The sequence below is a fragment of the Rhyacophila brunnea genome, unplaced genomic scaffold (assembly GCF_057557595.1).
Source record: "Rhyacophila brunnea isolate RB1 unplaced genomic scaffold, BYU_Rbru_1.0 scaffold_18, whole genome shotgun sequence".
NCBI classification, from domain to species: domain Eukaryota; kingdom Metazoa; phylum Arthropoda; class Insecta; order Trichoptera; family Rhyacophilidae; genus Rhyacophila; species Rhyacophila brunnea.
In genome coordinates, this window is record NW_028232837.1 from 9,175,184 (window position 1) to 9,202,474 (window position 27,291).

The 27,291-nt window shown below is 33.9% G+C and overlaps 1 protein-coding gene across 1 annotated transcript in view; it reads right to left on the reverse strand.

Moving 5' to 3' along the window:
- Myo95E (Myosin 95E) overlaps positions 1-22,724 on the reverse strand; it is a 35,302-nt gene extending 12,578 nt beyond the window's left edge. The window contains exons 1-18 of the mRNA XM_085945151.1: positions 22,552-22,724; positions 20,121-20,250; positions 19,424-19,539; positions 18,809-18,879; positions 17,890-18,062; positions 16,982-17,045; positions 16,831-16,844; positions 14,378-14,462; positions 13,888-14,021; positions 12,738-12,885; positions 12,106-12,275; positions 11,132-11,365; positions 10,272-10,405; positions 9,131-9,267; positions 8,392-8,581; positions 6,871-7,120; positions 6,009-6,158; positions 2,495-2,542 (exon numbers count right to left, since the gene is read on the reverse strand). Coding sequence (XP_085801277.1) covers positions 2,495-2,542; positions 6,009-6,158; positions 6,871-7,120; positions 8,392-8,581; positions 9,131-9,267; positions 10,272-10,405; positions 11,132-11,365; positions 12,106-12,275; positions 12,738-12,885; positions 13,888-14,021; positions 14,378-14,462; positions 16,831-16,844; positions 16,982-17,045; positions 17,890-18,062; positions 18,809-18,879; positions 19,424-19,539; positions 20,121-20,228 — 2,226 coding nt within the window. The 5' untranslated portion in view covers positions 20,229-20,250; positions 22,552-22,724. The remainder of the gene's footprint in view (positions 1-2,494; positions 2,543-6,008; positions 6,159-6,870; positions 7,121-8,391; positions 8,582-9,130; positions 9,268-10,271; positions 10,406-11,131; positions 11,366-12,105; positions 12,276-12,737; positions 12,886-13,887; positions 14,022-14,377; positions 14,463-16,830; positions 16,845-16,981; positions 17,046-17,889; positions 18,063-18,808; positions 18,880-19,423; positions 19,540-20,120; positions 20,251-22,551) is intronic.
- Between the last annotated feature and the right edge of the window lie 4,567 nt (positions 22,725-27,291).

Genomic DNA, 27,291 nt, shown 5'->3' on the forward strand with positions numbered 1-27,291 from the left:
TTTTATTTTTAAAGTAACAACTGCCACTTTGACGTTTAATAGTTTGTTTACCTAAGAAATTGCAAATGGCCGACAATAATAATTCCACTGCCTAGGCAACGGAACAATTCTAAACTATAATATTATACTGTATAATAAATTCGCTGCCTAGGCAACGGAACAATACTAAACTATAATATTATACTGTATAATCGTCACGATTGGAGTATCATACTGTGGCGTAATGGTAGTGCGTTCGGCTGATAACCGAACAATCGGTGGTTCGAATCCAATCGAGTGCGTTTATTTTTGTGTGAAAAAATTAATTATGTGTTACATGTCACACAACAAAAATACACTCTAATCTGATTTTCCAAACGCGCCTAAAGAAGTATAACTTCAAAAAAGAATAAGAGTACTCACTTAGCCGATGAAAAATGTGAGTTCGAATCCTATATCGTTCCAATCGGTATATATTTCTGAGGTGTTTCCGAATTACGAATGTTCAAAGTACTAACATGATTACAGATGACGTTGGGTGTTAACCAAATTTATTAATGACGTCCTTTCACTTCCAAAATGTGTATACACAGTATTGAATAAAAAAATGATTTAATTTATATTTATTTTTTTATTTAGTAAATTTGAAGTCATTTTATGATGACGTATATACTTTTACGCAAAGGTAGAGCGACAAAATTCTATAAACTCATTAATGACAGTTATGTGTAGTTAAATGTAGTGCGATTTATAATGCCGCATATTACCGATTTAGGTATGTAATATTGGTATCCAAACTGTGGCCCTAGGATAATCTCAAGTACGTTTTAGATAAAACCAATAATATTATTCACAAAAGAGGTACATAATTTGATTGCGAACGGATAACAATGACTTTCAAATCCTGTTTGTTCCATGCAAATATTTTTGACTCCAATAAAACCAAGTTGCTGAAAGGAGAGTGACGGGGGAAGAAAAAGAATTCACAGATAAAAATTTTATCAACCCCTTTGTGAATTTTACACTCAATGCCAATACAAATGCATATTCAATCAAACAATTACAATTATTGATTGTTGATAACTCATTCCACGTTATTAATATTAAAGTATCAATGATCAGCACATGCAGTGGAGTAGTGGAAGAATACCGAATGAATCCAGCAACTGGCTCAAATTCACATGTATATTAGTCGATGTGTGCGTGTGATCCAAAGTAAGAATCCAATGTGTGAGCAAATAACTTCTTCATAAAAAAATCAATGGTCACATATACTTCACTTTATACAGCAAACCGGGCTGACTATATTCAGGCCGGGGCACAAAGCTGTAAATTTCGATTGTAGTGTTAGTTGTTGCTTATTCTTCGAATACAATACACTAAAATGATGATTGTTGTAATGTGGTAATACAATAATGAATTTGAATGAAATTTTCTATCGAAAATCTTCATTTGCTGCAAACAGGTTACCACATTGTGGTCGTAGATAATCAATAACTAGCGGTACCATCATAACTCGCTGTACAAGGTGCACCAACATGACTATAGACGGCCTTGGTCAGCAATGAGTATAATAAAGAATTTACAAAAATGCGACTGTGTCCCAAAATGGCACTAAGACTATATAAAATTGTAATCATTTCAAATATTCAATGTTTTGGTAACTTGAAAATTCTATCAACCGTCCGTTTATCATATTACATTTTCTAAGTCACCTCCCACCTCATTTTATAATAATATTATGTTAATAATATAACCAAAAAGACAAAATTTCGGGTATACAACGTGACCGTGAAATCTAGAGCCTAACGGAGAAACATTAGAAAATTATCCGAGTATTCTAAAACAAAATTTCTCTGAAGAATACTTGGACCGGATAAAGAAAACCGAAGGTGGCGCTTCTGTATGAATGCTGAGCTCTGCGAACAATTTAAGCACAATATAGTCAATGTTTCGAGGGAGCGAAGACTCAAATGGGCCAATCACATTGTTAAATGCGATGGAACCCCTGGGCCGCCCCCGGAGGAGATGGGCAGATAACGTCAAGACATGGTATTTTGAAAATTCCCATTTGGACAAAACCAATCTTGTTTATAGTATTATAATTGTGAACACAAGTACGATGCATAAAATCTAACTAAACAATATGTTGAAGTGCGCTTTTTCTAATTGTATAAACTCAAGTTGTTGAATTTTGGTGCTCATGCTTCATAAACCTTGTGAGCGAAACATGTGTGGTAAAATAATTTTTGTATGTCACAGACGCATTCAAATAAATCAGCAATTTGATTTTACATATGTTCAAAAATTTCAAGAGCCATTCATATTCCATTCTGACATGCGGTTGCTTTGTTTTTTTACATTTGAAGAAAAATATTATACATAGAAAATATAACAATGACAAGAAATAGGTAATAATGAAGCGAAAATAACAGAAAATTCGAATTGCAAAGCAAATCAACGAGAAAAGTATGTAAATGATAAATTTTATAAAAGAAGAAGAAATGAGACGCACCGATCTCCGTCTCAAAAGCGTTTTCCTCTCCTCCAAGTCGTGAGTGTCCTGAGAGCGGAGAGAAATAAAAAATTGTATGGAAACATAACGTATAGACAGAACATAAAATAAAGCAACAGAATATTAGTGAAATAACATAACATAAGATACTTTTCGACATGTCTCACAAAACACAAACATTTAAACAATTATTTTCAAAGAGCACAGTCGCACATAAAAAAATATACTTAGTTGCTCTCAAAGTGCAGCGAATCGGCGGAAGGAAAGCAATTAAAATGATTTTGTAAGATTCATGTATACAGCGGTTTACTGCAGATGGCAGTGACCTATCTCTTCTACACGATTGATGAACATTAACCTTTTTACTGCTGGTAGGTGTATGTATGGCAGTACCTTGCACGCCGCTAATTTTATTGCAAAATATTATATATTAATATAAAAATAATAATATATATAATAAAATATTGGAAAAACTAAAATCCGACGAACTGGTTGCTGATGGAACTCATAAACTGGTCAATAACTGACGCTTCATACACGGCGCCACTGAAACCCACTTGAAATAATAATCTCATAACCTCAAACTGTCAAACTAGACCTACTTCCTACTTCATTCCAAGCTTTTTCCGTAATTTCTTTACGGGAATATTCTGGCAGGCTGTAATTATACAGTATTTCTCAACTTCTGCCATAAATTTTAAATTAAAAATCAGTTCGCCCACCTTTAACTTTTGACGTCTTGACTTGTTATTGCTTGTTTAGTTCAGTTCAGTGCTACCAAATTTGGTAAGAAAATATGTTTTTTTCATCGAATCTACTGATTTTGGCACCACTGTTTTATGGGGAACTGGAAACTGAGAGACTGGGAGACCAGCATGTCTCGTCTCTTCAGTTTAGTAGCAACGTTTTGAAACTGAGAGATTCCAGTCTTGCTGTGAGCGAACCATTGAAATATATTAGCTAGATACTGGTTAGAATTTTAGTTTCAGTCTCGTCTTTTTTGAGTATTGAGAAGGCCTAAGACAGAAACAGACTATTATCATGTCACGTGAACACATATGAGTTCACGGTAAGCTCGCACTGGGCAAAATGTATGCAATGTCATTTTACTTGGTATTTAAATGTATCAATACCACACAGCATTTTTTTAATTAGGTATCTGTAAATTTACACATGTTCGAGTGATAATGATAGATGATCTCACATATCCTTATTTTTAGTGGTTCGAAGGGGTACCACAAATGGCAGATAATTTACACAATGTTATTGTAAGTTGCATTGTGTTTGTGTTTTTGCCTTTGCAGGCATGATACTTTTAAAATTACAACTCTATTTTTAAATTCATAAGTCCGATGGAATCACAAAGTAACATGTTCTCGTATTGTAAATATTCTCACTGTCTATTAAATTGCAATTTTGGAACTCGGCTGTAGAGAAAAATATGACACTTTTTCCAACATTGATTTAAATTCTTCTTTAAATCAAAGGCAAGCTTTATTTTTTAGACTGCGGCACATTGTTTAGCTTACTATTCAAAAATATATACTTAAGATATTCCGTTATGTTGTACAAAATATAAAAGGGAACCGCAATTGAAAAATGTGTATTTTTACGACCCAACCCCCGCTTAAGTCTTGACAACTGCCAGAGAACTCAGAAATAATGGGAACTGAAATACCGAACGGGTAAGGAGAAGCAGGCAACCGATCTCGAGTAAGGAAGAATACGGGATACATGAATAAGTCATACGTCCAATATTGACAACTGCTCTCGGTTTATGCATTGACGCTCATTTAATATTGGTGTATTACACACTATTGCACGTCTATAATGCGTGGTTCATTTTCGTAGGACACTCACACATTCAAAACACTACATCAAAATTTACTGTATTGGTATATAGCCTATCGGAATTCTATTTATTATCTGTTCTCTGCATACAGCGCCATAAAATCGTAGCCAGGATAATATAATGGTTCCACTATATAGACATGTGTCATTTTCTTTACTAGTCTGATAGTCAGCAAAGACTGTTGCTTTCCTTTACCTTCGATTCGGAATGCACACAACATACACATGCACCGAATTACATATAATTAGTAAAGTCGATGTGCTCTTTGATAATATGTTATAACAAATACGATAATTAATTATTAACAGGCACAATGGTCAATTAATCTGTCACGATACAATGTTCAAAAGCTTCATCACTAGATGCCACACAATAATACGATAGTATAAGTGACACAAAAATTGATTGAAACAAATGAATATTGTGGACTCCGACAAATATAATAGAAAGAGAAATACGAAAATAATGTCAATTAATATCTTAGAATATAATATTATATTATCTACATCAGTGGCGAGGGGTGGGAGGTAAGCTGTTAAGATCCGGCATAAATAATGCACACTAAACTTTGTCAGTCAAACTTATTTGTTTTTATTGAACTAATAATTTAAATTGCAGACGCTGCTGGTTAGTTTTAGAATTCAATTAAACCCTGCCAAACAACCTAATCAAAATAGTTTAGGTTATGGGCGGTCCGACAAAAATAGTGCACACTTTTTCAGTCATACTTATTTGTTTTTGTTGAATTACGAATACATATATTATTACAGATAGTGTTGGTTGGTTTTTTTTAAATTCATTAAGCCCTGCCTACCTAAACCATAATCAATAAAAAATATTCTATATATTTTTTGACTATTATATACTATGGCTTGGATTAGGCAGGGTTTAATTGAATTTTAAAATCTAACAAGTAGTCTTAGTTCAATGAAAACAAATACCTTTGACTGACAAAGTTTAGTGTGCACCATTTAATTCGGATCTTAACAGCCGACCCTCATGCTGATGCAGTCTGAATCACCAACGCTAACAAACAATGCATGGCCGGTATAATGGTAACACATTACTGACACGCATTGTCTAATAGTTTACATATGCTATGGGCGATCTGACAAAAATAGTTGCACACTTTTTCAGTCAGACTTATTTGTTTTCGCTGACTTAAAAATACATATTATGTAGGACAGAATATGATGTTGTTGGTTTTTTTAAATTCATTAAGCCCTGCCTATAATAAATCACAATAGATAAAAAATATTCTAGATTTAAAATTATGTATGATTTAATGGAATAATTTTAGATATTTTATAGATAGACAAATATTCTATTATGGCTTAGTTTATTATGCAGGTTTTGATTGGATTATAAAACTAACCAACACTATCTGCAATTTGTAGTCTTAGTTCAATAAAAACAAATATGTATGACAAAGTTTAGTGTGCACTATTTATAACAGATCTAAACAGCCTACCTCAACCCCTCACCACTGATCTACATACGGCAATATTATAATGTAATATAAAAGTTAATACTTAGTACCGACATATTGATCATATGACAAATTGTAATGAAGCAATACCATAAACACAAAAACTACAATAGAGTAAAACATCCTAGTGTATAATATATTGTCAATGTGTTGTAAGTAATGCATGCAATCACCTTCCATCGCCTCCAGGCCCTAGCTATGACTCTCTGGGCGCGCTTTTTTCTTTTAAGTTCTTTCCTAACTCTGTATCCTCTCCAGACCCGCTGAATAACGACAGCTAAGCCTTCCAGTCGGAGGTTCCTCATCTCTTCCAATTCGAAAACCTGAAAGAATACATTTGCGTCTAGGTAAAGTTTCCAACAAATTAAAAATATGTTACGAACCGAAACTGATCTCGATCGTTTGTGTGAAAAACGATAACGCATTTATTTATAGGTTTAGGAGTTTGAAATTTTGTGCGAGCATAGGCAACATGCTTTATAACAAAATGCCATCAAATTCTCATTTTTGGTCAAAAGTGCAGTTAGCTGGTTTGCAGAGTAAGCAGTCGAATTATTTTAGAACCATAACCATTGTTTCATAATTAACCCGTACGTGTACTTAAAAATGTACAATTAAATATATAATTTTTGAAGGTGAATCACTAAAATGGTTGAATATAGTAATTAATTCCAGTAATATTTAGGTCTGATATGCCAGAATAGGCTACATGGAATATTAAAGGGTGTCTAGTATGTGTTTTGCATTTATTTATCATAATTTTTTTTTTATATATTTATCATAAAGTTTCTTATAAAGAAAAATACAATAATGTTAGGACAACCAAATTTAATTTTCCACACAATGTGTGAACATTGTAAGTAGGTACTTAGTAAATATTCAGTTGATAAGTTGCCAAGAAAAGGCATTCGAATGGCAAAAAGATGAACCGAGTGTCAAAACAATAACATAATTTAACTACTATAAACTAACTAATATATAATAACTACTATAAACATATAATTAAGAATGTCAAAAATTTAAATGTTCACTCACCGTTCTAGGACTCCGTACAAAGGCTCTGGTCCTACCGAAGGCAAATTCGGCAGGGGGGATAGGTAGGGCACGCACAAGGGCTCGACAAGCCGCCAATGGCTCTGTCAGACTCGACGCTGAACCATCCCCTCCGCCCCTCAGACACAATCTCAATTCCCGCGGCAGGAGAGGAGCAAAGCGGGACGCCAGCGTGGCAAACGGCAACGATGCGCAGTGACCAGACCGCCACAGCAATACTGATTCCATCAACCTGAATATTGTCAAAAATTGCAGTTAAATCTGTCAGATTAATTTTTCTGCAAAGTTAGAACATAAGAAAATTAATTATTAATAACAAATATATAAATTATACCCAGAACCACCCAATCATTGTATCATGCCGTTGCACTTTGTAATAACAAACCATTATCATTTGGGTACTTTCTCTCTCTGTGGAGGGGAAATTCTTCCGATCCCACTACAAATATTAATATTTTTTATTACTACAGCTGTTAGTCCTCGACTTACGCGAATTCAATTTACGTGAATTTGTACTTACGCGATTTTTTAAAATATGCTTTTTTTGCTGCAGTTTGTTTTTCTGCGCTTGTGTTTACATAGAATATTATGTTATATATGGACCATGTAAAAAAATTAGTAGTAATGCAATTTACGATAATTAACAAGAAAAGAGGAATATTAATAGAAGAAATGGAAATATTAGTTATATGGATGGAAGATGTGCAGCAACAACAAATTCCAATAAGCCTTATAATACTAATACAGGATAAAGCCTTGAGTCGTTTTGAAGACATACAGTGTAAAAATGATAGTGTTAATACTAATACATTTACTGCAAGCCACGGAGGGTTTCAAAAATAACGCCATAATAAACTACACAACATCAAAGTAACAGGTGAGGCTGCCGAGTTATGCAGCTACAGAGGAAGCTATGAATTTATTGAAAAGTCTAGCAAAAATCATAAAAATGAGGATTACTTGCCACAACAAATTTTTAATGTGGACGAAACAGGGTTTATTGGGAAAAAATGCCAGATCAGTCATATTATATATCCCAACTACAAAAATCTATGCCAGGTTTTAAGGTGTCTGAAGATAGGCTAACCCTTTTACTTGGAGGAAATGCTGCTGGGAATTGCAAAATCAAACCAATCAATAATGTTTTCTTAAATGTATGTATGTAGGCCCATTTTATTTTCATTTATCTTTTGAAATCAACATATATTATTTAAAAAATTGCATGATTTAAAATTTTATTCGACTTCCGCGATTTTTCGACTTACACGAAAATCTTCGGAACGAATTAATCACGTAAGTCGAGAACTTTCTGTAACTAATATACTAGATTTAAAAATGTAACATTATTCATTAAAATTACATAAGCGGCCCGAGTGGGAAACAACACAATTGAATTGGTAACTAAATTAGAATCCCACTCAGTCCAAGATGTTTCTAATAAGTATGTATCCGGGGCTATCCCAAGTTATATACATATTACCAATTTAATCTAAGTTGACTCACCCATTATATCTAACTTGGTGCTGAACAAGAGGCGTTTCAAAGACCCTCGGCCGCATGACATCGTTAGGTCGCAAACACCGAACATGGTGCAAGCGCCGCGAACGGAGGATCCTTTTCAACGCCCCTAACGACACCTGCTGCTGTGAACCCAGCGGACTTGGCCTTCGGAGAATGCCTCGGGATGGATTTCCTGAATATTACATAAGTAGAATTAGTATTCGGCACCTTAAAAGACATGTCTAAACTGAAAATCAATCAAAACAGACGGAACCTAATTATAAAAAACTTATATTTTGGCCACCATCTTGGTATTTTATGGGCTTCCGATTTCAAAATATCAAATTTAACTTCAAATTAGTATCCAACACCATAAAATACATGTCCAAACCGAAAAACAATCAAATCGGATGGTAAGTAATTACAGAAAATAATTTTTTTCTATCTAAAATATTAGGGCTTCTGGGTTCTGCGGTTCAATTTACCTTAGAAATGACCATTCATTATGCTTTTATACAAAAGTGCATAATTCATTGGATTTTCAGGGCAATGCTGCCCAACTACATGTCAAAATGCTTACTTGAAAGCATGCACTCTGATCAGAAATTGACTAAATTGCAAATCGACAGTCTGTAGGGATTAGATTTAATGAATGCAAATGCAAAAATGACAAGAATCAACCACTTCTATGGGTAAAATGAATCCTGACAGTATGGCAACAACGATATTACGAATAACATACCCTCAGGGAATAGATCTTTGCAGAGCGGATGTCGACATTGATAAATAACGTTGATCATCGCTCTTGGCAGGAGGTCCGAGTTCTTCTCCACAAAGTCTGTCGCATCGTACGTCACTGTTCCAGCGTAGTGTCTTAACCTAAAAAAAAGTTTACAATACATAAAACAACAATCCAATTTAATGGAATCTATCCACTGAATTTCTCCCACAACTCCTTTCAATTTTCTCTCCATATCCTACTAGATAAATTCCGCATGCATTTTTTGTCCAATGGTTATCTACTTACAAAGTGACATTACCATTTTGGCAGTATGGCAACATCTATCACATTGCATACTTTTGTCTGTTTGTTAACCGATTGATATATTCTGTGGTAATTCATGTAATGCTCAGCACGCCCATTTCAAAATCATTGTTGCTTGCACTTGTTGTTTTGAATGTATCTGATGTTGAGCAATTCGTCGACATGCTATGTGGCAAATATGGTAACTATGTACAGTAAAACCTCGTTAATACGAATTCCATGGGACCGAAAATCAAAAAAAAATTCGAATTACGAATTATGAAATGTATAGGGGGGGGGGGAATATTAAAATAAAAAAAAAATTTGATTTTCATTAATTTCGTTTCCGATCATAGATGTGCCTACCGAATTGGGTCATAAAATGTCAGGATTATTTTTATTACCTTCTTAAAATAAGTAATTTTTGATTTTTTAAGAAAAGTCTGTCACAATTTTCAATGACTGGCTCATGAAATAGTGTACTTTATTACGATTTATTGAATATTTTTGTATGCCAGGGACTGGCATACAAAAATATTCTGGTATGAAATCATTTCGAATTACGAAATTCGAATTAAAGGTATGGTTTTATATGAAAATAATGTTCAAGGGACTTTTTTTTCAGGAAAATTTCGAATTACGGCGAATTTCGAATTATCAGTGTTCTTACTAACGAGCTTTTACTGTATTTGTATACAATAATAAATCTAGGGATGTAATATTTATTTTAAAAGTGAAGCTGACAATAAGATTAGGTACTGTAGTGGAACAATTTAACCATAAAATTTAATTATTGTTACCGGTAGTATTTCTGGCTGTTCTTACATGAAGCCTGTTTATAATAATAATTAAGACTTACTGAAAATGCGATGGCGGCTGCGGTAAAAGATGCGAATGCCCCGCCCAACACTGCTGCAAGCGGCCCAGGAGTTCCGTTGCTCCACCCTCCGACACGTGAGGCTCTTCCAGTAACGCCAACAAACCATGAGCACTCTGAGAATTAACCAAAGTCCAAAATAATTTTACATAGAGAAATACAATCGAGAAAAAAAATAAGACTTATGTCGACAAAAAACATAAAATTGACGAGGGAGTATCTCTCCACAGGTATTGGTAGAATTTTATATTCAAATGTCTGCTTCGATACAGCAATATGTGAAATGTCAAATAGAAGTTGAATTTAATTATGCACTATCAAATTTTACAAATTTTGAGTATTCAAGGCTTATTTTGGCAATATATGCACATAAAATCGTGTAATTACTAATTGGGTGAATCTGAAATTATAGTGGAATGTCATATTAGAAGTGTGGAGTTGTCTTCAAATAAACCTGCAAAGTGAAGTCACCTATAGCTAACTTAATCAATAAACCAGAGGTCCTTTTTCTTGCTTCAATTTCATACATTTAGGCTCCATCTCTATAGAAGAAGGTTTCTTTTAATATCATCGTTTCATTTGAATATTATTACTCTTGAAATCCATACAGTTTTTGTTTTGTAAAACAAAATAAAATATGTTATTTCCTTTAGTTTTGTTGTCTGAAAGTTAATTTTTCAATAAATTGTATTTAACTGCATGTGACATAACTCAGTTACTAGATAAATCTCCAATACCAATAATTACAGTCAACATTAATAAGAATTAATATTATGGAAACTCAATAAGATGTTCAATATCCTTACATCCAACTAAGTTAGCATCCGTTTAAAAATACTTACTGAATCGATGAGGTGACAAATGGGTTCGTTATCAAAATATGGGATCCTCTGCCATTCCAAACCCTCTCTCACAAATTCGTCCTGCTCAGCCCCGAGAGTGGTGTCCACTATCGTATGATGGAGTATTTCATTGGCGTAATTGATGAGGAGTTGCTCTAATGAGTTGGTTGTGAGGGACTCAAACCCGTACAGGTCCAGGATGCTCAGAGAACTTCTTTTGCTGCAGTTTTTTACCTGAAACAAATATCAGCAGTTGAAACCATCTTATCTGCAGGAAAATACGGTTTCGTAATTATGCAACGCTTTGCTTAAACGCAAAAACGTATCGTTGTGTAAATATGGGCGGCGTGACAAAAGGATTTGACTCTTGAACAGTTTTAATCAATTAATACGGCGAACAATAGAACCAAAGATAATATACCCGCACATATCCTAGATAGTTCTGGCAGGATTGGGTCGAATTCCTATATTCAAACATCCTTCTTACCTTCCCGACCATAGAACAATAATATGTGGTGACACTGAACCAATTCCGTGTTAAAATCAGTCTTACAAGTAGGTGCACACTCTAACCAAAAACGCAAATCAACATGATACAAAATTCTGTTATTGTTTTAACGCGCCTTTGACGACGCACAACATAACTTAAAGCCAGTGGACATTTTGAGATTCGTATTGTCCACAAACTTTAACATGAAGGTTAGTGCACGTGCTCCCACATTTCCACTGTTCCTCCCGACCGACCTATACAGTCCACTTAAATTACAATTAACAAGCAATACTAAAATAAAACTGGAATCATTAAAATGGTTTTAAAAAGGTCATTTACGTTGATAACTGTTACAGGCTATAAACCCATCTTCAGAACGGTCAATTATCATAACTGAAGTTGAAGATTCAGACAACCTGTTTTCAATCTCGATCTAACGTCTGGACCTAGGTACCATTACCACTATTCCGATGATTTTAATTACCTTAATAGCAGCATTGACACGTGCCACGAGCCACGTGAACAGTCTGGAGTAGAGAGCTTTGGCAAGGTGGTCTCTCCGAGATGTAGCCTCGCCTGCGCCCAGTTCCCCTCTTAAAGCTGTTGCCAATATATTACCGTTGCAGCCTAGTAATGTTGCACACTCTACAACCTCTGTGGATATAGACAAAATATACGAGTAAATATTTTTTACTGAATTAGAATTAATAATACTTTTGCTGTATCCTTTAAACCAGCGTCAGTAAATAGGCTAGAATGTTTAAACATAGACAGAGAGCAACGAAGCAAGTTTTCAATGTAATGGGTTAGTGTATTTACAAAAACAGAATATTACATTCAAACTGAAAAAGGACAGGAAATTCTAATTTTTCCAGGCATTTCACACGATTATGTTGTACTTTGCATACACAAGCGAACCACCGCAATTTTGTTTTTTTTTTATCAAAACAGTTACCTGCACCTATATGAATTTAAGTGAAACTTTTTTGCCGACGGCAACCCGCGAAAGATACGACAATTTAAAAATAAAATGAGAAGTGTTGGTAACAATAGTACGCCTAAAATGTATAAAAGAAATGAATACACTTAGACAAGTAGGAGTTGATGGAGTCTCACCATATTCCTGGCTAATTGAGCAGCCGACAGTGCCATCGATATTGGTAGCGGGGACGAATTCAATGTTTCCCAGCTTCAGCACTACGGCTACTATTTTGAACACATCGGTGATCTCTTCACTGTTGAAACCCAATGTTTCCAAGGCAGTCTGAAAGTCACAATAATTCTTATATAAAATAAAATACAATAGGTATCATCGACTTACTAATACTTACGAGAATGATTTATTTTTTTGTGTTATAATATGCATGAAGTGTATTAGCGCTGTAACATGCGGAAATCAATGTTGACTCTCTTAGATTTCAGCATACATTGGATATTTTTATTTGGACAGTGTATTATGTTAGCATAGAAACTGACCATTATTATTTCTACAACGGGCGGCGTTAATCGCCTACAAATATTAGTTACTATTACAGACCCAATAATTATTTAGCGTATTATGTAGCGCCATAGTGTTCATGGTAGATTTATTCGCTTGTGTGTATATTGATTGACAAGTTGTGGGATGTTTAATTTTAAGTTCACAATGACAATAAATTACTACACACAGGTATACGGCCTATCTGATCATGTACCTAGATCAGTCGACTAGCTTACTTGACTGTGATAGGGATGTTGCCCGCGTCTCCATTTTCAGAGGTCAAGGAAGGCTTATCCACTTAACTTAGTGAGCTAGAGAGTAGACTGAGCTGAACTCAATAATAACTTCAGAACAAGCAGTCTTTTATATAGCTGAATGGGTGACCCTTTCCCTGCCTTCTGTGTTAACATTGCTACGCTCAATGGTGGAGGCTACCTGAGCGGTGGTGTGATACCCCCCCCCAGTGTGTGAGAGAGAAAGTATTAGGATGACTTGCTATCAATTGCCTTGTAGATATTATGTTTAGAAAATTGTCATAAATAATTAATTTTTTATGAATGCTTCGCTAAATTCAAATTTATCATTTATTGAGTTGCAAACATAATCTTTGCCAGTTGTAGTCATGACATAGGAATACACAGAGCCTGAAGATGGCAAAAGGTGACAGCAGCCGAATCGTTATAACCAATCTAAATGAAACTAACTAAGCATTCTATATTAGAATTTATATATGAACTCAATACCATGTGTCAGGTAACGGACAAGTATGATAAACAAAAAAGGTACCTTGGTGAATGCGAAATGAGGTCTGTCATCGGTGGAGTGTTTGGAGGTGGGGGGAGGGGGTTCTGGTGCACCGGGGGCCCTCGGTCTCCGCAATATTCGGTAAGCTTCCACGCTGCGCTGCAGTTTTAGACATTCTGAAAGAAGACATCAACATCACAGATTTCCGTTGAAATTTGCGCACACTTCCAACAGTTTATAACTGACTTTCTATTTGGTATACTTACACTTTGACTGAAAAATAGAGAAATCTATATTTCGAGAAATAAAAGATACTATGGTCCAAAAATAGAGAAAGAAAGATTTTTATAGAAAATAGGTACACAATTTTAATTACAATGAAAGTTGATAGATGCAAGGATGCATCATAATATGTTAATTATTGTCAATGGTTAGGTGATAAGTGGAATTTTCGAGCTTTATATCAGATGAATTTTAATTACAATGTGATAAAACATAGTATGTAAATAATTAAATCAATTAGCACACTTACTGAGAAGTTGCACATCGGCCCCCGTTAGTAATTGATAGAAAACGTGGAAATTTCTATCACCTTGTTGTAAGCAGGTCACTCGAGTCTGGAATTTTAATTGTATTCTTAAATTCTCTTTCAAATACAAGGATTTATCCAATACAGTAGAACCCCAATATAACGGTGAGGGATTGTCTGTTATATAAAAGTAGGTTTTTCGAATGCGTTTGTTCTATTAAGAAAAAAAATGCCAAAATAGGAGAGTAAGTTTCAATAAAAGAATTAAAACCATTATGCGCCATATTGCTCACATTATATGAGACACAGACACTTTTGTATAACTAGTTTTTGATTTAACGTTAAATTCATTTTTTTCTGTTTGTTCATATTTTAAGGGTAGGATTACGACAATGTGTTTGATTGTAATTTACAATTTAAACTTACTGAATGCTGTAATAAATGCATCCATTCACTTCAAGTAAACAATTTATACTGCTGTACAGCTGTGTGAATTAGCGGCCAGTGTTACAAACGTCAGTGCTACGTTCAGTCTACGAGCAGGATGGCATTTTGACTCGAATTCGAGGTATCGAGAACTTGTATAACATTAAGGCCATGCATTAGTTGAGGCACGGTCTAAAAAGATCGTTGCTAGGCAATGCGCGGATTGCGGGTCGCGGGTGCAAATGACGCCTGTCAAACGAAATATTATTTGTCATATAAATCCAACATACGTCCATTTTATGTTCTGTTTATTGTTCTATTAGTAACAATAATAATATATTCATTGACATGTTTTCTTTTTAAAGTAAATGGGTAACGTTTTTAGTCATCTTTACACGATTTTAGAATTAATTGGCCCGTCGCCATCACGCAGCAAAGTGACGTGTTTATGGCTCGACGTTCTCTCACTGAATGCGAGCGAGTCCAAAATTTCGTCGCACCTACAGTTGAAAATTATTTGGCATTTCACTGACGCGCGTCACCTTAATAGGATGTTTTTAATAATTTTCACATTTGACCAGATATTTTGTCCGTTATATCCAAAGTCCGTTATATCGAGGTTCTACTGTATTATAATTTCTACTAATCCACTTTTGTTTCATTGGCAAGTGCCAAACATTTAAGCAATTGTTTATTTTACTTTCCATGCATTTTCATTTAAATGCATGACGATTCACATATTCAATATATTATTATTCAATACACATGATGTTTTATGATGGCGAGGGTTCAAAAGAAATTGTTGGGACTCTTTTACCTTAGGCTGTATAAATTCGTTAGATCCATTGGTCTATCTGACTGACTTTCTCTTAGGTATGCTTACATACTGAAGTCCAAAGTTTAGAAGAGATCTATATACAGTAATATCTCCTTAGTAAGAACACTGATAATTCGAAATTTTCCCGAAAAAAAAATCCCTTGAACATTATTTTCATATAAAACCATACCTTTAATTCGAATTTTGTAATTCGCCAGTCCCTGGCATATAAAAATATTCAATAAATCATAATAATGTACACTATTTCATGAGCCAGTCATTGAAAATTATGACAGACTTTTCTTAAAACATGAAAAATTACTTATTTTATGATGGTAATAAAAATAATCCTGACATTTTATGACCCAATTCGGTGCACATCTATGATCAGAAATGAAATTAATGAAAATCAAAAAAAAAAATATTTCAAAATTTTAATATTTTCCCTCCATACATTTCGTAATTCGTAGTTCAAATTTTTTTTCGATTTTCGGTCCCATGGAATTCGTATTAACGAGGTTTTACTGTAAAGCCACATATTTTTTCCATATATACATACACAATGTAAATGGAAACTATGGCAATCTTGTGTTTGTCCCTGATAACTATCTTAGAAATCAGGCTCATCCGTTGTTTGTTCTCCCAAGGTGCAGAACTAACCTGCTATCGGTAATGCCAATTGGGAGAGCGATAACTGTGTTCAATCAAATTACTTCGGAAAATATATTCACCTATGTCAAACGAGTTTAGGAGGACATTGTTTTATTACTTTTTAAGATACAAGCTACTTAGTTCACTCGACGTGACAATAATGAAATATTGCTATACTTAGTTTTATGTCATGTCGTAAAAGCTTTAAATTTATAATTTTGTCTTGTAAAATTAATAAATTTGAATTTGTAATCATACATGATTTATATACAATACAATATATTGACATCACAACATGTCCCGAAAAACAGAGGATATGAGTAAATTGAACATTAATTCTAGTTGCAGTGTATGTATCTCCAAATATTTATCATCAACTGTTTTCGGTTCAACTATCCAATGTGGAATTTAAATGGACTTTTTTAGAAAGAAATGTTGGTAGCCATTCACATTGGTGTCTATAAACATCAATTATTAGAGATTTAATAAATATTGAACTTATATTACACATTAGAATAAAAAGCAGGAGGTTAAAGCCGTTAAATCGTCCAGTTAACTTTACCTTTTCCAAGAGGTCTGCAGCATGAAAATATTTAATTAGAATAAGTATGATTTAATAATAAATTATCCAAATAAAAGTTACGGATACAATGAATATGTTTCTTAATATTACTGTAATAAATATAGTAATCGCATATAAAATGAATACTTACAATGAGTAATATGGCCACCTATTGCATCTCCCTTGTAGTCGAACTCTATGTCAAGATATTTCCCCTGAAAAATAGCATTTAGAAACTATAATATTATGTGTATAGATCATTGATAATGTAACAAAAGCTAACCCACACGTACGTATTGGGAAGTTCCTTCTGTGTTGTTCCCAGTGCACTTTGAAAGACACTTAACATTTTCTATGCCTAACGATATTACTACGGCAGTATCTGATAGGCCGCAGATTGAATACAAAGCGAAACTCTTAAGGGGGGGACATGCTCGTCGTAGGTCAAAATTGAGTTTTTATTGTATTTTCAAACCATGATCCTGGACACTCCTTAAACGTTGTAGATAATCTTTTTATATTTTTTTCCCAGATGCTTCATCCATATTAATGTCATTGCATAGAACCGGCTAAAGTAAACATCCAAACTTAAAGTGTGAAAATGTAGAGAGAAAATTCAAGGATGTGGAAACCATATTATCTAAATTCTTGTCCAATTATTAGTAACATTATGCTGTCATCTATAATTTAGGAACACGCCTCATGTAAAATAACAGACAAAGATTGCCTCAAGTCCCTCTATAAATATGGAATGTCCTGTGTATGTAAAAGAATTTATTAACACAATTAATAATTGATGAAGTCATCCAAATGCCCAGAATGTTTTCTAAAGCCTTCCAATATATCTTTTTCAAGCTACAATAAATGTATAATTTACTTTTAAGAATCAAACTCAATCTCGTACATGGCAACCTCAGTCTTAGGCGACTGCTCCAACAGTCCCAAGCCTAACATCCAATTACGCCTACTATAACTATAGGTACCTGATTAAGTTCAGTTATGGTACGGGATGGCATAAATGGCGTCTAACTGCATTAAAAGGATTGACTTAATACTTACGAATCTACTGGCGTTGTCATTTCTGAGAGTCTTAGCATTTCCGAACGCTTCGAGGAGAGTCCCGGCCTGTGTCAGCCTCTCTCGGATGGCCCCCGCTCCCAGGGAGCCTCCCGCCAGCACCACGCACTGCAGTGATATTCTTGCCGCTTCTGTTTTGCCCGAACCACTTTCACCTGAAAGGTCATCAATAACAAAAATCTGTTTAAAAAAAAAATTGGAGCATTACAGATTCTATGGAGAAGTAAATAATTTTAAAAGATTTTGGATGACAATTAGATTCATTTGAAGGAACTACATTTTTTTGGTGTGAATTCATAAATAAATTAATATTCTGTACATTGGGCACATACTTATATTATTTATCTAAATCAGTGGTGCACAATTCATGACATACGTCAAATTGTGGGTTTACCAAATGAATAGCATTTTTCGCTTCCTTTATAGCTCGAAGATGACATATGTTCAAAGACAATGAAGAATGACACTTACACCATGTGCAGCTCAGCGAATAATTATAAAATGGATAAATTGACGCTACTAATCAAGTGCACCATACCGTTTTCGTCAAAATCCAAGTTTCACGATTCATCTTGGCATATACAATAATTTATCGAATTGAATGATCTAACGATGAATGAATCTAAAATTTTGTAGAAATGCTTGTGGTTTTGACAGATGAACGCGTAAACAGTTTGAAGTTTACTACATATTAATCAGTAATGCAATATGACTTACAGCTATCACTAGCCTTGCCTTAGTAACCGTTTGCGGCTACACTTTCATATATTTAGGCTCTATCTACATAAAAAAAGTTTATTTTAATATCTTCGCATATTTGTATTTGGTGTTTCTCATCTATATACTAAGATGTGAAGAATAGCTCTGGAAACTAGGATGTGGAGACATAATTATGAATCACCTGAGACAACGATGCATTGGCTTTCATTTCTATCCCTCAACCAGCGGAATGCTGTTCCGGCTACAGCGTACCTGTAAAATTTAAACAAAATTCACCACTGATTATATTGTTATATATTCTTTTTAACAGTACAACAGGCCTAGAGGCCCAAGACAGTAGTGTAGTTTAACAGCAAAGTATTAAGTAATAGAAGTGAAACAATCACAAACACCCAGGCTTCGAGAAAATCATATAAATATATTGTGTTCTCACCGGGATCGAACCCGGACCTCCCATATGAAAGATCAGTGCATTACGCACTGCACCACGAGAGCCGTTTCTTTATTTCCTAACAGATCATTCATATAAAACTTAATAAAAAAACACAGTAAGTGTATACAATTTAATAGATTGAAATCTCTTACTGGGTTAAAAAAATATCAAGAATATTTTGATACGTTCGGAATTTGGTGCTCTATTTTGGCTCAAGTACCTAGCTTGAATTGCATGAGGTTAAGAGTAAGAGATGATGAAATCCTTAAAATATCAGTGTCAATTGTTTAAAGTGAATATTTCTCATTATTTTCGTTATCGTGAATTATAGAACTGTTTAAGATGGATTGATAAGATACGTACACGTGCGGTGGTAGTTGGAAAGGTGCCCTCGCGATGTAAGCCCTCACTAATTCGGCAGAATAAAGCGCCAGCTGTCGGTACGGGTTCACGGATATCAGCACGTTACCAATGTATGTCTGGAAATAAAAATAAAAACAATGAACACTGAATGCGGCAATGCAGAAAATATTAACCTAGTTAAATAAAGATCATGTCAGTCTGGTTGTCGCACTCGTGATAACGGATAAATTTAATTTCCGTTGCCTCTACAATCTGATATAGATCTTCGATGTCTCTCAGAATAGTTTCTTAAGATGTTTTGTTTTACGAGAAATGGATGTTGGCCACTTGCTAAACTTTTTGGGTATATGTTGTGGAACATTCATTGAAAAATATGTGAATTTGCCAGACGTAATTATTTTCCACAAATTAATTTCTATAACAGGATTTTTACAAGAAATAGTTGTAAGCCATTTGCTCAACCCACCATGTCAAACTGGATCAAAGTAGCATCGGAAAAAATACACATGAACATTCCAGACGGAGTACTTAAAATAGTGACGCAGGGCTTTCAGAGGTGGATGATTTATTAGGTCACTGCTACGCTGCGGGTGCCAAAAATCGTGGGGTGTATCTCTCTCAATCAATTAATTTGGATTCTAATTATTGGAGCATTAATAATATATGACAGATGATAATAATATTATTAACAACTCACGTAGATGATGTCCCGTTTAAAACGAGTGCGGATATTGTGTATGAACGCATCTTCAGACAGTGGGCTTAAAAGCACCGAGTCACACTGCCCAACCTCTGGATCTAACATGGCAGAGTGGACTAACCCATGCCTGCAATTAATACATATAGAACATTTTACTACATCAATAGAATATAGAATACAGTACACTCTCAGTAATCCACCGCTCGATTATCCGACAACTACTATAATCCGCCGTTATTTTTACTAGTTGAAAGCACAAAATCAAGCTCTATAATTCGCCGGTATTCGATTGTCAAATTCAGTAGTCCGCCGCGTACAAATACGTACGTATTCGTATCGGATAATGTAGATCAGCGCATCTATTCCACACACAAGACTACTATCGGTCACTATCGGCGGCTATCGAGGGTAGTTTTTCATTTTTTTGTATTGAAGTATTATAATTTTTACAATAAGTGCTATGTTTTAACAGCACTTCTCTTGGCTGTGCTAAATTTTAGAGGGAGATAGACAGTTTTGACTGCTTAGACGGGTAACTTATTGTAACAATTATAATACCTCAATACAAAAATATGATAAACTACCCTCGACAACCGCCAATAGCGGCCGATACCAGTCTTGTGTATAGAATAGCGCAGGCATGTTCAATTGCAGTAGGACGTAATCTACTATTCAGTATCAAGACTGACATATATCACACTCTCCTATTGTCATTGTAATACTTGAATAAACATATTATATTTGGCTGAGTATATTGAGGCATTAGAAATTAAAGAACAATCAACATAAATAAATACTCAATCTCCCATTCATCGTGAAAATGGTAACTTTTGGGCACTCATTGCACTCATCGTCAAACTATTCTCCTACTGTGTGATGGTAGCGACTATGCCTCAGTTTAAAGCGTGTGGATTAACATATTCTCTTTCTCTCACTCCTATGGCAGGCAGTGAGTGATGAAATACGAATCAAGTGATACAATGATGTCACACAGACTTCCCAGTGTTTGATTTTAAAACGAGTTTCAAGTAAGCTGCTTGGAAATAAACATAGGAATGGTTAATGCTTCCTCTTCAAAAAGTCAATGAAATCATATTATTATTAAGTATATCGTCACTGTTCTGGCAGAAGACACTAATTTGAAAAAATGACATATTGAGTTAGTTATACCAAAATGTTCCTTATTTCAAAGTTTACGGTCTGGAAACCTTCTTAATAAATAAACAGTCTTTATTTTAAAGACATCCTTTTTACGATTACTTAATAAACTCACATGATAGACCATTTCAAACATTTTAACAATTTCAAAGTCAAATTACTCAAAACTAGTATTCTCCAGTTAGTGTGTTCTGCCAGAACAGAGACGATATTACAACTGAATGTAGAAACTTTTTAAATTTTCGAGATTCAATTCTTATGGTATGATCAATCAAAATACAACCCGCCAATTGAGTTGGACATGCCTGATGTAGATGAATGTCAATTGATCCGACCACGTTTCCGTTCTAGTCAGACCTAAATGTTGGTATGAGTATCCTACATAATTAATAATTTTTTCGTTCCATTAGCCATTTTTTCCAACATTAATAACAAACACCGCTGCATGTGCGGTTCCAAATTTTTGGTTTTTTGATATGGTGCATTTTGTGTTCCATTCAGCAAGCAAGAATCAACTACCGACAACACCTGTTTCGGACAGGCTGTCAGGGCAACCAAATCAGAACATCTGTAAGGCTTGTAATGAATCTGAGTGAATTACTGACTACCGTTACGGTAAAAAATAATGTACAAAATACACAGAGCTATGCCTATGTAGTTTAATTAGGCCAGAACAATGCATTGAACTGTTTAATAAATATATTATGAACAAATGAATGTTATCAAACAGAATTGATTCCAAATTTTAAATTAGCATAAGGAGATAACAACAAAATATGAATTGCACAATTTCAAAATAGAACACATACAAAAATGTGTGTAGATATCAGGGGTTTTTTTGGGAAAATCATAAATCATTTAAAACAAACATTACAATAGGTACTTAATAATAAAATTTACATTACACTAGGTATTAAATAAATAACTATATTCAAGATCTATTTTATAATGAAAGCTCTGTCTATAATCAAAATTTATCGCAAGACATGGCATTTCCATTTAATTGTAAGTAACCAAATTAATCGTGGAAAGCACCTATTTAACTAATCTGTTAAAATGACAATTTAAATGTAAGGTTTAATATCATCAAAACTAATCATTTTCATTGTTGTAAATTGGGAGCGTAAGCTCCATAGTCCAACTATTGCTTTACCTTTTACGTAAAAAATATATAGCTGATATTTGTAAAGAAAAACGGAAGAATACAAGAGTATTATTTATTCATTCTGTGAGACTTAAATATGATTTCCATACAAAATACGATACCAACCTCACAATTTCATCTCGAGCTGAATAAAATTAAAGCATTTTAAATATATTTTCTATCATTGTGACGACGGTTCTTGGAAGTCTTATTTGTAGTGTTTGGTAAAATGTTTTTCAAAAAATCTTCGACAATCAAGAGCACGTTTGACAGGCCTCCATAATTACGATAATGAAACCATTCAAAGCATATCACACTTAACTGAGTAAACAAGTTGTGTTCGTAAAAGCAGCATTTGTGAGGATGCTTTTCGCAGACTACAAAGCTTTTTACGATCCAAATCTTCTATAATATACAAACCTACAAACTCATCTGTTGAATGGCCAAAAATGGAACTACGAACTACCATAGGACGCCATATTGAAAAATGTCATTTGAATATCAAATTTTCCCAGTTATGAGTCGTGATTGGGTAGTTTTCGACAGTGACTTCCCCATTTTATTCTCCAGATAAGTTTGTAGGTCTGTAATTATATTTTTTTTATTATTATTACTAATGAAAAGCTAATAAATAACATATAAACAAATTTATACTATTTTGAGCATCACAATGCTTTTAATGGGAAAGATAGATTTTATTATATTATTATTAAAATTTTTGACTATAGAAAAGAGTCTTTGTTTAACAGTCATATAAATTATTAATGTACCTATTTAGTAGCCATTTGGCAGTAAAAAAGACCTACAAACTTATCTGGAGAATGGCCAAAAATAGAACTATGAATTACAGTAGGACGCCATATTGAAAAACGTCATTCGAATGTCAGATTTTGCCAGTACGAGTTGTGATTAGGTTGTTTTCGACAGTGACTCCCCCATCTCATACTCCAGATAAGTTTGTATGTCTGGACAAAAGTGCAAGTTACCAACCATTGCGATGTCGCGGTAGATTTAAAGCTGTCAAAATAAAGATGGATAGTGCACCAGTCGGTAAAAACCGAAGAATTAAAAAAAGAAAGACTAAGAAATCTCTCGATAAATTAAGGAAAAGGTCTAAACTTAATATTACAGTTGATAGTAATATAGAAAAATCTGTATCCAAAAAATACAAAGGAGTTAAAAATGTCAAAATAAACAAAAAAAATAATAACACAGATAGTAAAAATATTACAAATGAAAGAATGACAATTAAACATGGAATATTTGCAAAAGGAATGCGGTCAGAAACCGTATCGAGACTTGGACTGACAGAAGAATTTAAAGCTCGTTCAAATGAAAATTTGATTCAAATAATTGATCTAGCAAACGGAAAACCAAACAGTGAAAACTTTTCTAAAGAAAAAAAAAATATTAATAATCTAAATGCTAGCGATGAAACAATTATTAATCATGTTGGTAAGCCTCCCAATCCAATTAATTCACCGGTTAAATCACCTTTGAATGTCTTAAAAACTCCAAAACAGAAAATCACATTTTCCACTATAGCCGTTGGTCATGTTGATCCACTAAAGTTTCCTGCACCTACAAAAAACACTACAGAAATGGTTTCAATTCCCGTGGAATTGCTTTCCAGGAAACTTAACATTCCTCAAGAGGAGAATTTAACAAAGTATGGTGAAATTTATAAAAAAATCACTGAAACAATTCCAATTTTGATGCAGAACTTTCTACCAAAAAATACAAATTCAACCGAATGTCTTAAAAATTATTTGCAAAAGACATTCAAAGCAAACTGTAAAAAAGATTTAACTAACAAGTTATGTAACAAATATAATGTTAATACTTCACCGCCTTTGATTTCTATTTGTAGTCTACAACCAATGGATGATACAGTTTTGCTTAACCCATTATTGTACTTGAAGAAATTTAATGAAAAAGATAGAAATAATGGCGATTGTAATACTTCAAATAAAACAAATGAATACAATCGCAGCATTAATTCATTACCAGGATTGCTACATTATGTAAACAATAATGGATCCACAAAAACATCAGTCCCAAACAAATATTTAGAATCTTTAAATTCTTTTTCTACCAGCGATGAACATAAAACTGTTTCGGGCAATGACAGCATTAAAGAGAATAAACGTCGAAAGCTGTTAAATGATTCAGCTTATTATACAAATATACAATCACCTTGCAGCTGTGATACCTCTCCAGAAGTTCACTCCGAACTTTCTGTATATATGACAGATGCCACACCTGAACAAAGATATTATCCAAGGAAGATGAACTTCAATAAATAATCAAGGGAACTACTTGTCAACACCCTTTCTCAATTATAAATATTATGCATGTGTTGGGGATCTCAATCAGTGAAGTCTGACGTGCATATGCCTTTTTATTCTTCGTAAAAAAACACAGATTCTAAACCGGGCATTCTTCTTTACGAATAGTGCAGCCCATAGTGATAAGCGTTCATCTTCAAGTTTATAATATTAAATTATATAATTTATTTTTACCTATCTTAATTTTGGTTTATTTTGTAATGGGTCGATGACATTGAGCTACTTTAAAAGCTGCTTGTTAGCGAGTTTAAAAGCGGGCGAGTCAGCTAGTGCGATTGTGATGATGACACACAAAACTTTCCACTCGCTCAGAAGCCAACAAGCTAGCGGGTTGAAACCGTCATTTTTGTTACTATTTTGACAGGACGTATTGAGTAGTACGTTTTTTTACCGGGAGGTCGCCACTATCGCTCTACTGCGCACATCGGCCCACACGCCAGCGTGTAGCGTGTAAAGTAGCCCATCTTTCAACTTTTCTCAGTAGATTGTTTACTAGTTCGATGATGACACTGGGCGAGTTTACAAGCAGATTGTAAATTCGCTCGCTTGTAGCTTGTAAAGTAGCTCAATATTATCGAGCCATAAGTGAAGCACATGGCCTCCACGTGATGCTTTCAAGAACTGTCTACTGTCAGTCTTCATGATTGTTCACAAATCATACTAACACCTTGTAGCTTTGCTGAATATATCCTGTAAATGATAGTTAACGGCTTTGCATTGTTTGAATCTGACCGATTTGGCGGTGGCATGTAAGATTGAAAGTGTCCAGACGCAACTAGAATATGTTTGAGACGGGTACTAAATCAAATTATACATGGAACACCATTTGGAAAACGCTTCTGAAGAGCATCACACTACCTTTAATCCTGTGCCGGATCCCGATTCAGGATGTATCCATGAGTATGACAGACAATAGTGTGCATTATTTTTGTGGTATATCCACAGCCTACCTCTATTATTACGGTTTGGCCGTGGCAGGGTTTAATTGGATTTTTAAATACTAAATCAATACCATCTATAATTTGTATTCTAATTTATTTAAAGAAATAACAATTCTAACAGTTGTTTTATACAAGATATTATGTTAAAAACACTACATTATGCCCATCTTATATTATTTTTATGTTTACGTAAGACATAACGCAATAAAATTAATAAAATTAGTGCAGATGGTATACATGTGCCAACGCATAAAGTGTGCCATGTTTGCAGGTAACTTTTCCCTGTTTTATTGGTGTGGTCTTGGGCAATGTGTAGATTAAAATGTGCAAATTTGTACTGTACAAACTTGATAGCAGTCCTTACTGGTGTGGACGAGTGTTAAGTTTCAAACAATTTGATTGTGCAAGTGCATTAATTATTGTGTAGTGATAAAAATTGTGTATGTATATTTGGTTCTTGAATAGGTTTTATCATATGAATATGCCATACTTATTCCCATGTTTTTCAGTGTCCAGAAATTTATAAGTATGCAATTCGCCATATCACAGTTGATGGTGAGCATTTTATCGGAAATAGATGGCTGTATAGTATTGAGATCAAATTCATCTTTAAAATAAGTAAATAAAACCACCGGAATATAAAGAAAATAATCAAATAAATGTTTTTATTGAATCTAATAAAATTTGTACATTACTGTCTGCAATGCTCCACAAACACGTTATTTTTTTATGTCATTGTTATACGGCCATCTCTTTACGGTAAAACAGCATAATATGGTGAACTGTGCTACGGCAAAATGTAATATGTACAATTTACATGTGACCATATTTTTCATTTGCACAATATACTAATCGTCGCCTTAGCAGTGGTTTGTCGAAGCTCCATGTTTGACGAAATTGAGTTTTTAACGCAGTTAAATTTCTTTTACATAAACGCACCAAAATCATTAAGATGGGTACGTATTTTATTTTTCATTAGAAACAGATTTTTTTTTAAATGTCTAAGAAATCAGAGTACAAAACAATCATTCTGTGCTGGTTTATCTAATTTTTAGACATTTTACAAACCAGCACCGTACAATATTTCAAAAGAGTTTTAAAAAAAACTCTATTAATTTAAATATTTTCTGGATAACCGTTTTTTGCCACTCTGTAGTTTATGACGATTAGCATTTAAAAATACAGTTTGGGTTATCTAATCTCCACAATTCGGACTGATCGCTGCTTAAGTGCAGTATCTACTGTTAAATAAATTAATACAAATTCTTCTGAATTAAATGAATAATATCGATGGATTAATCTTTTAATATATTATAATATAATGTATCTCTCATATGTAAAATAAATAAACATGAATGATCTTCAAGCATTGAAATATAATGTAATGGACTTTGTTTTTTGTCTCCTGAACATTTCACATATTTTGTCGTTTTCGACAAACCAATCCTAAGGCGACACAATGTTGCCAAAAGTGTGTACTATATAAAATAATATGCTGAATATTTATTGTTATGAATAGTTAAATTGTATACTGTTATCTTGCTGAAATAATATTAATATAACATTGTTAATGATTA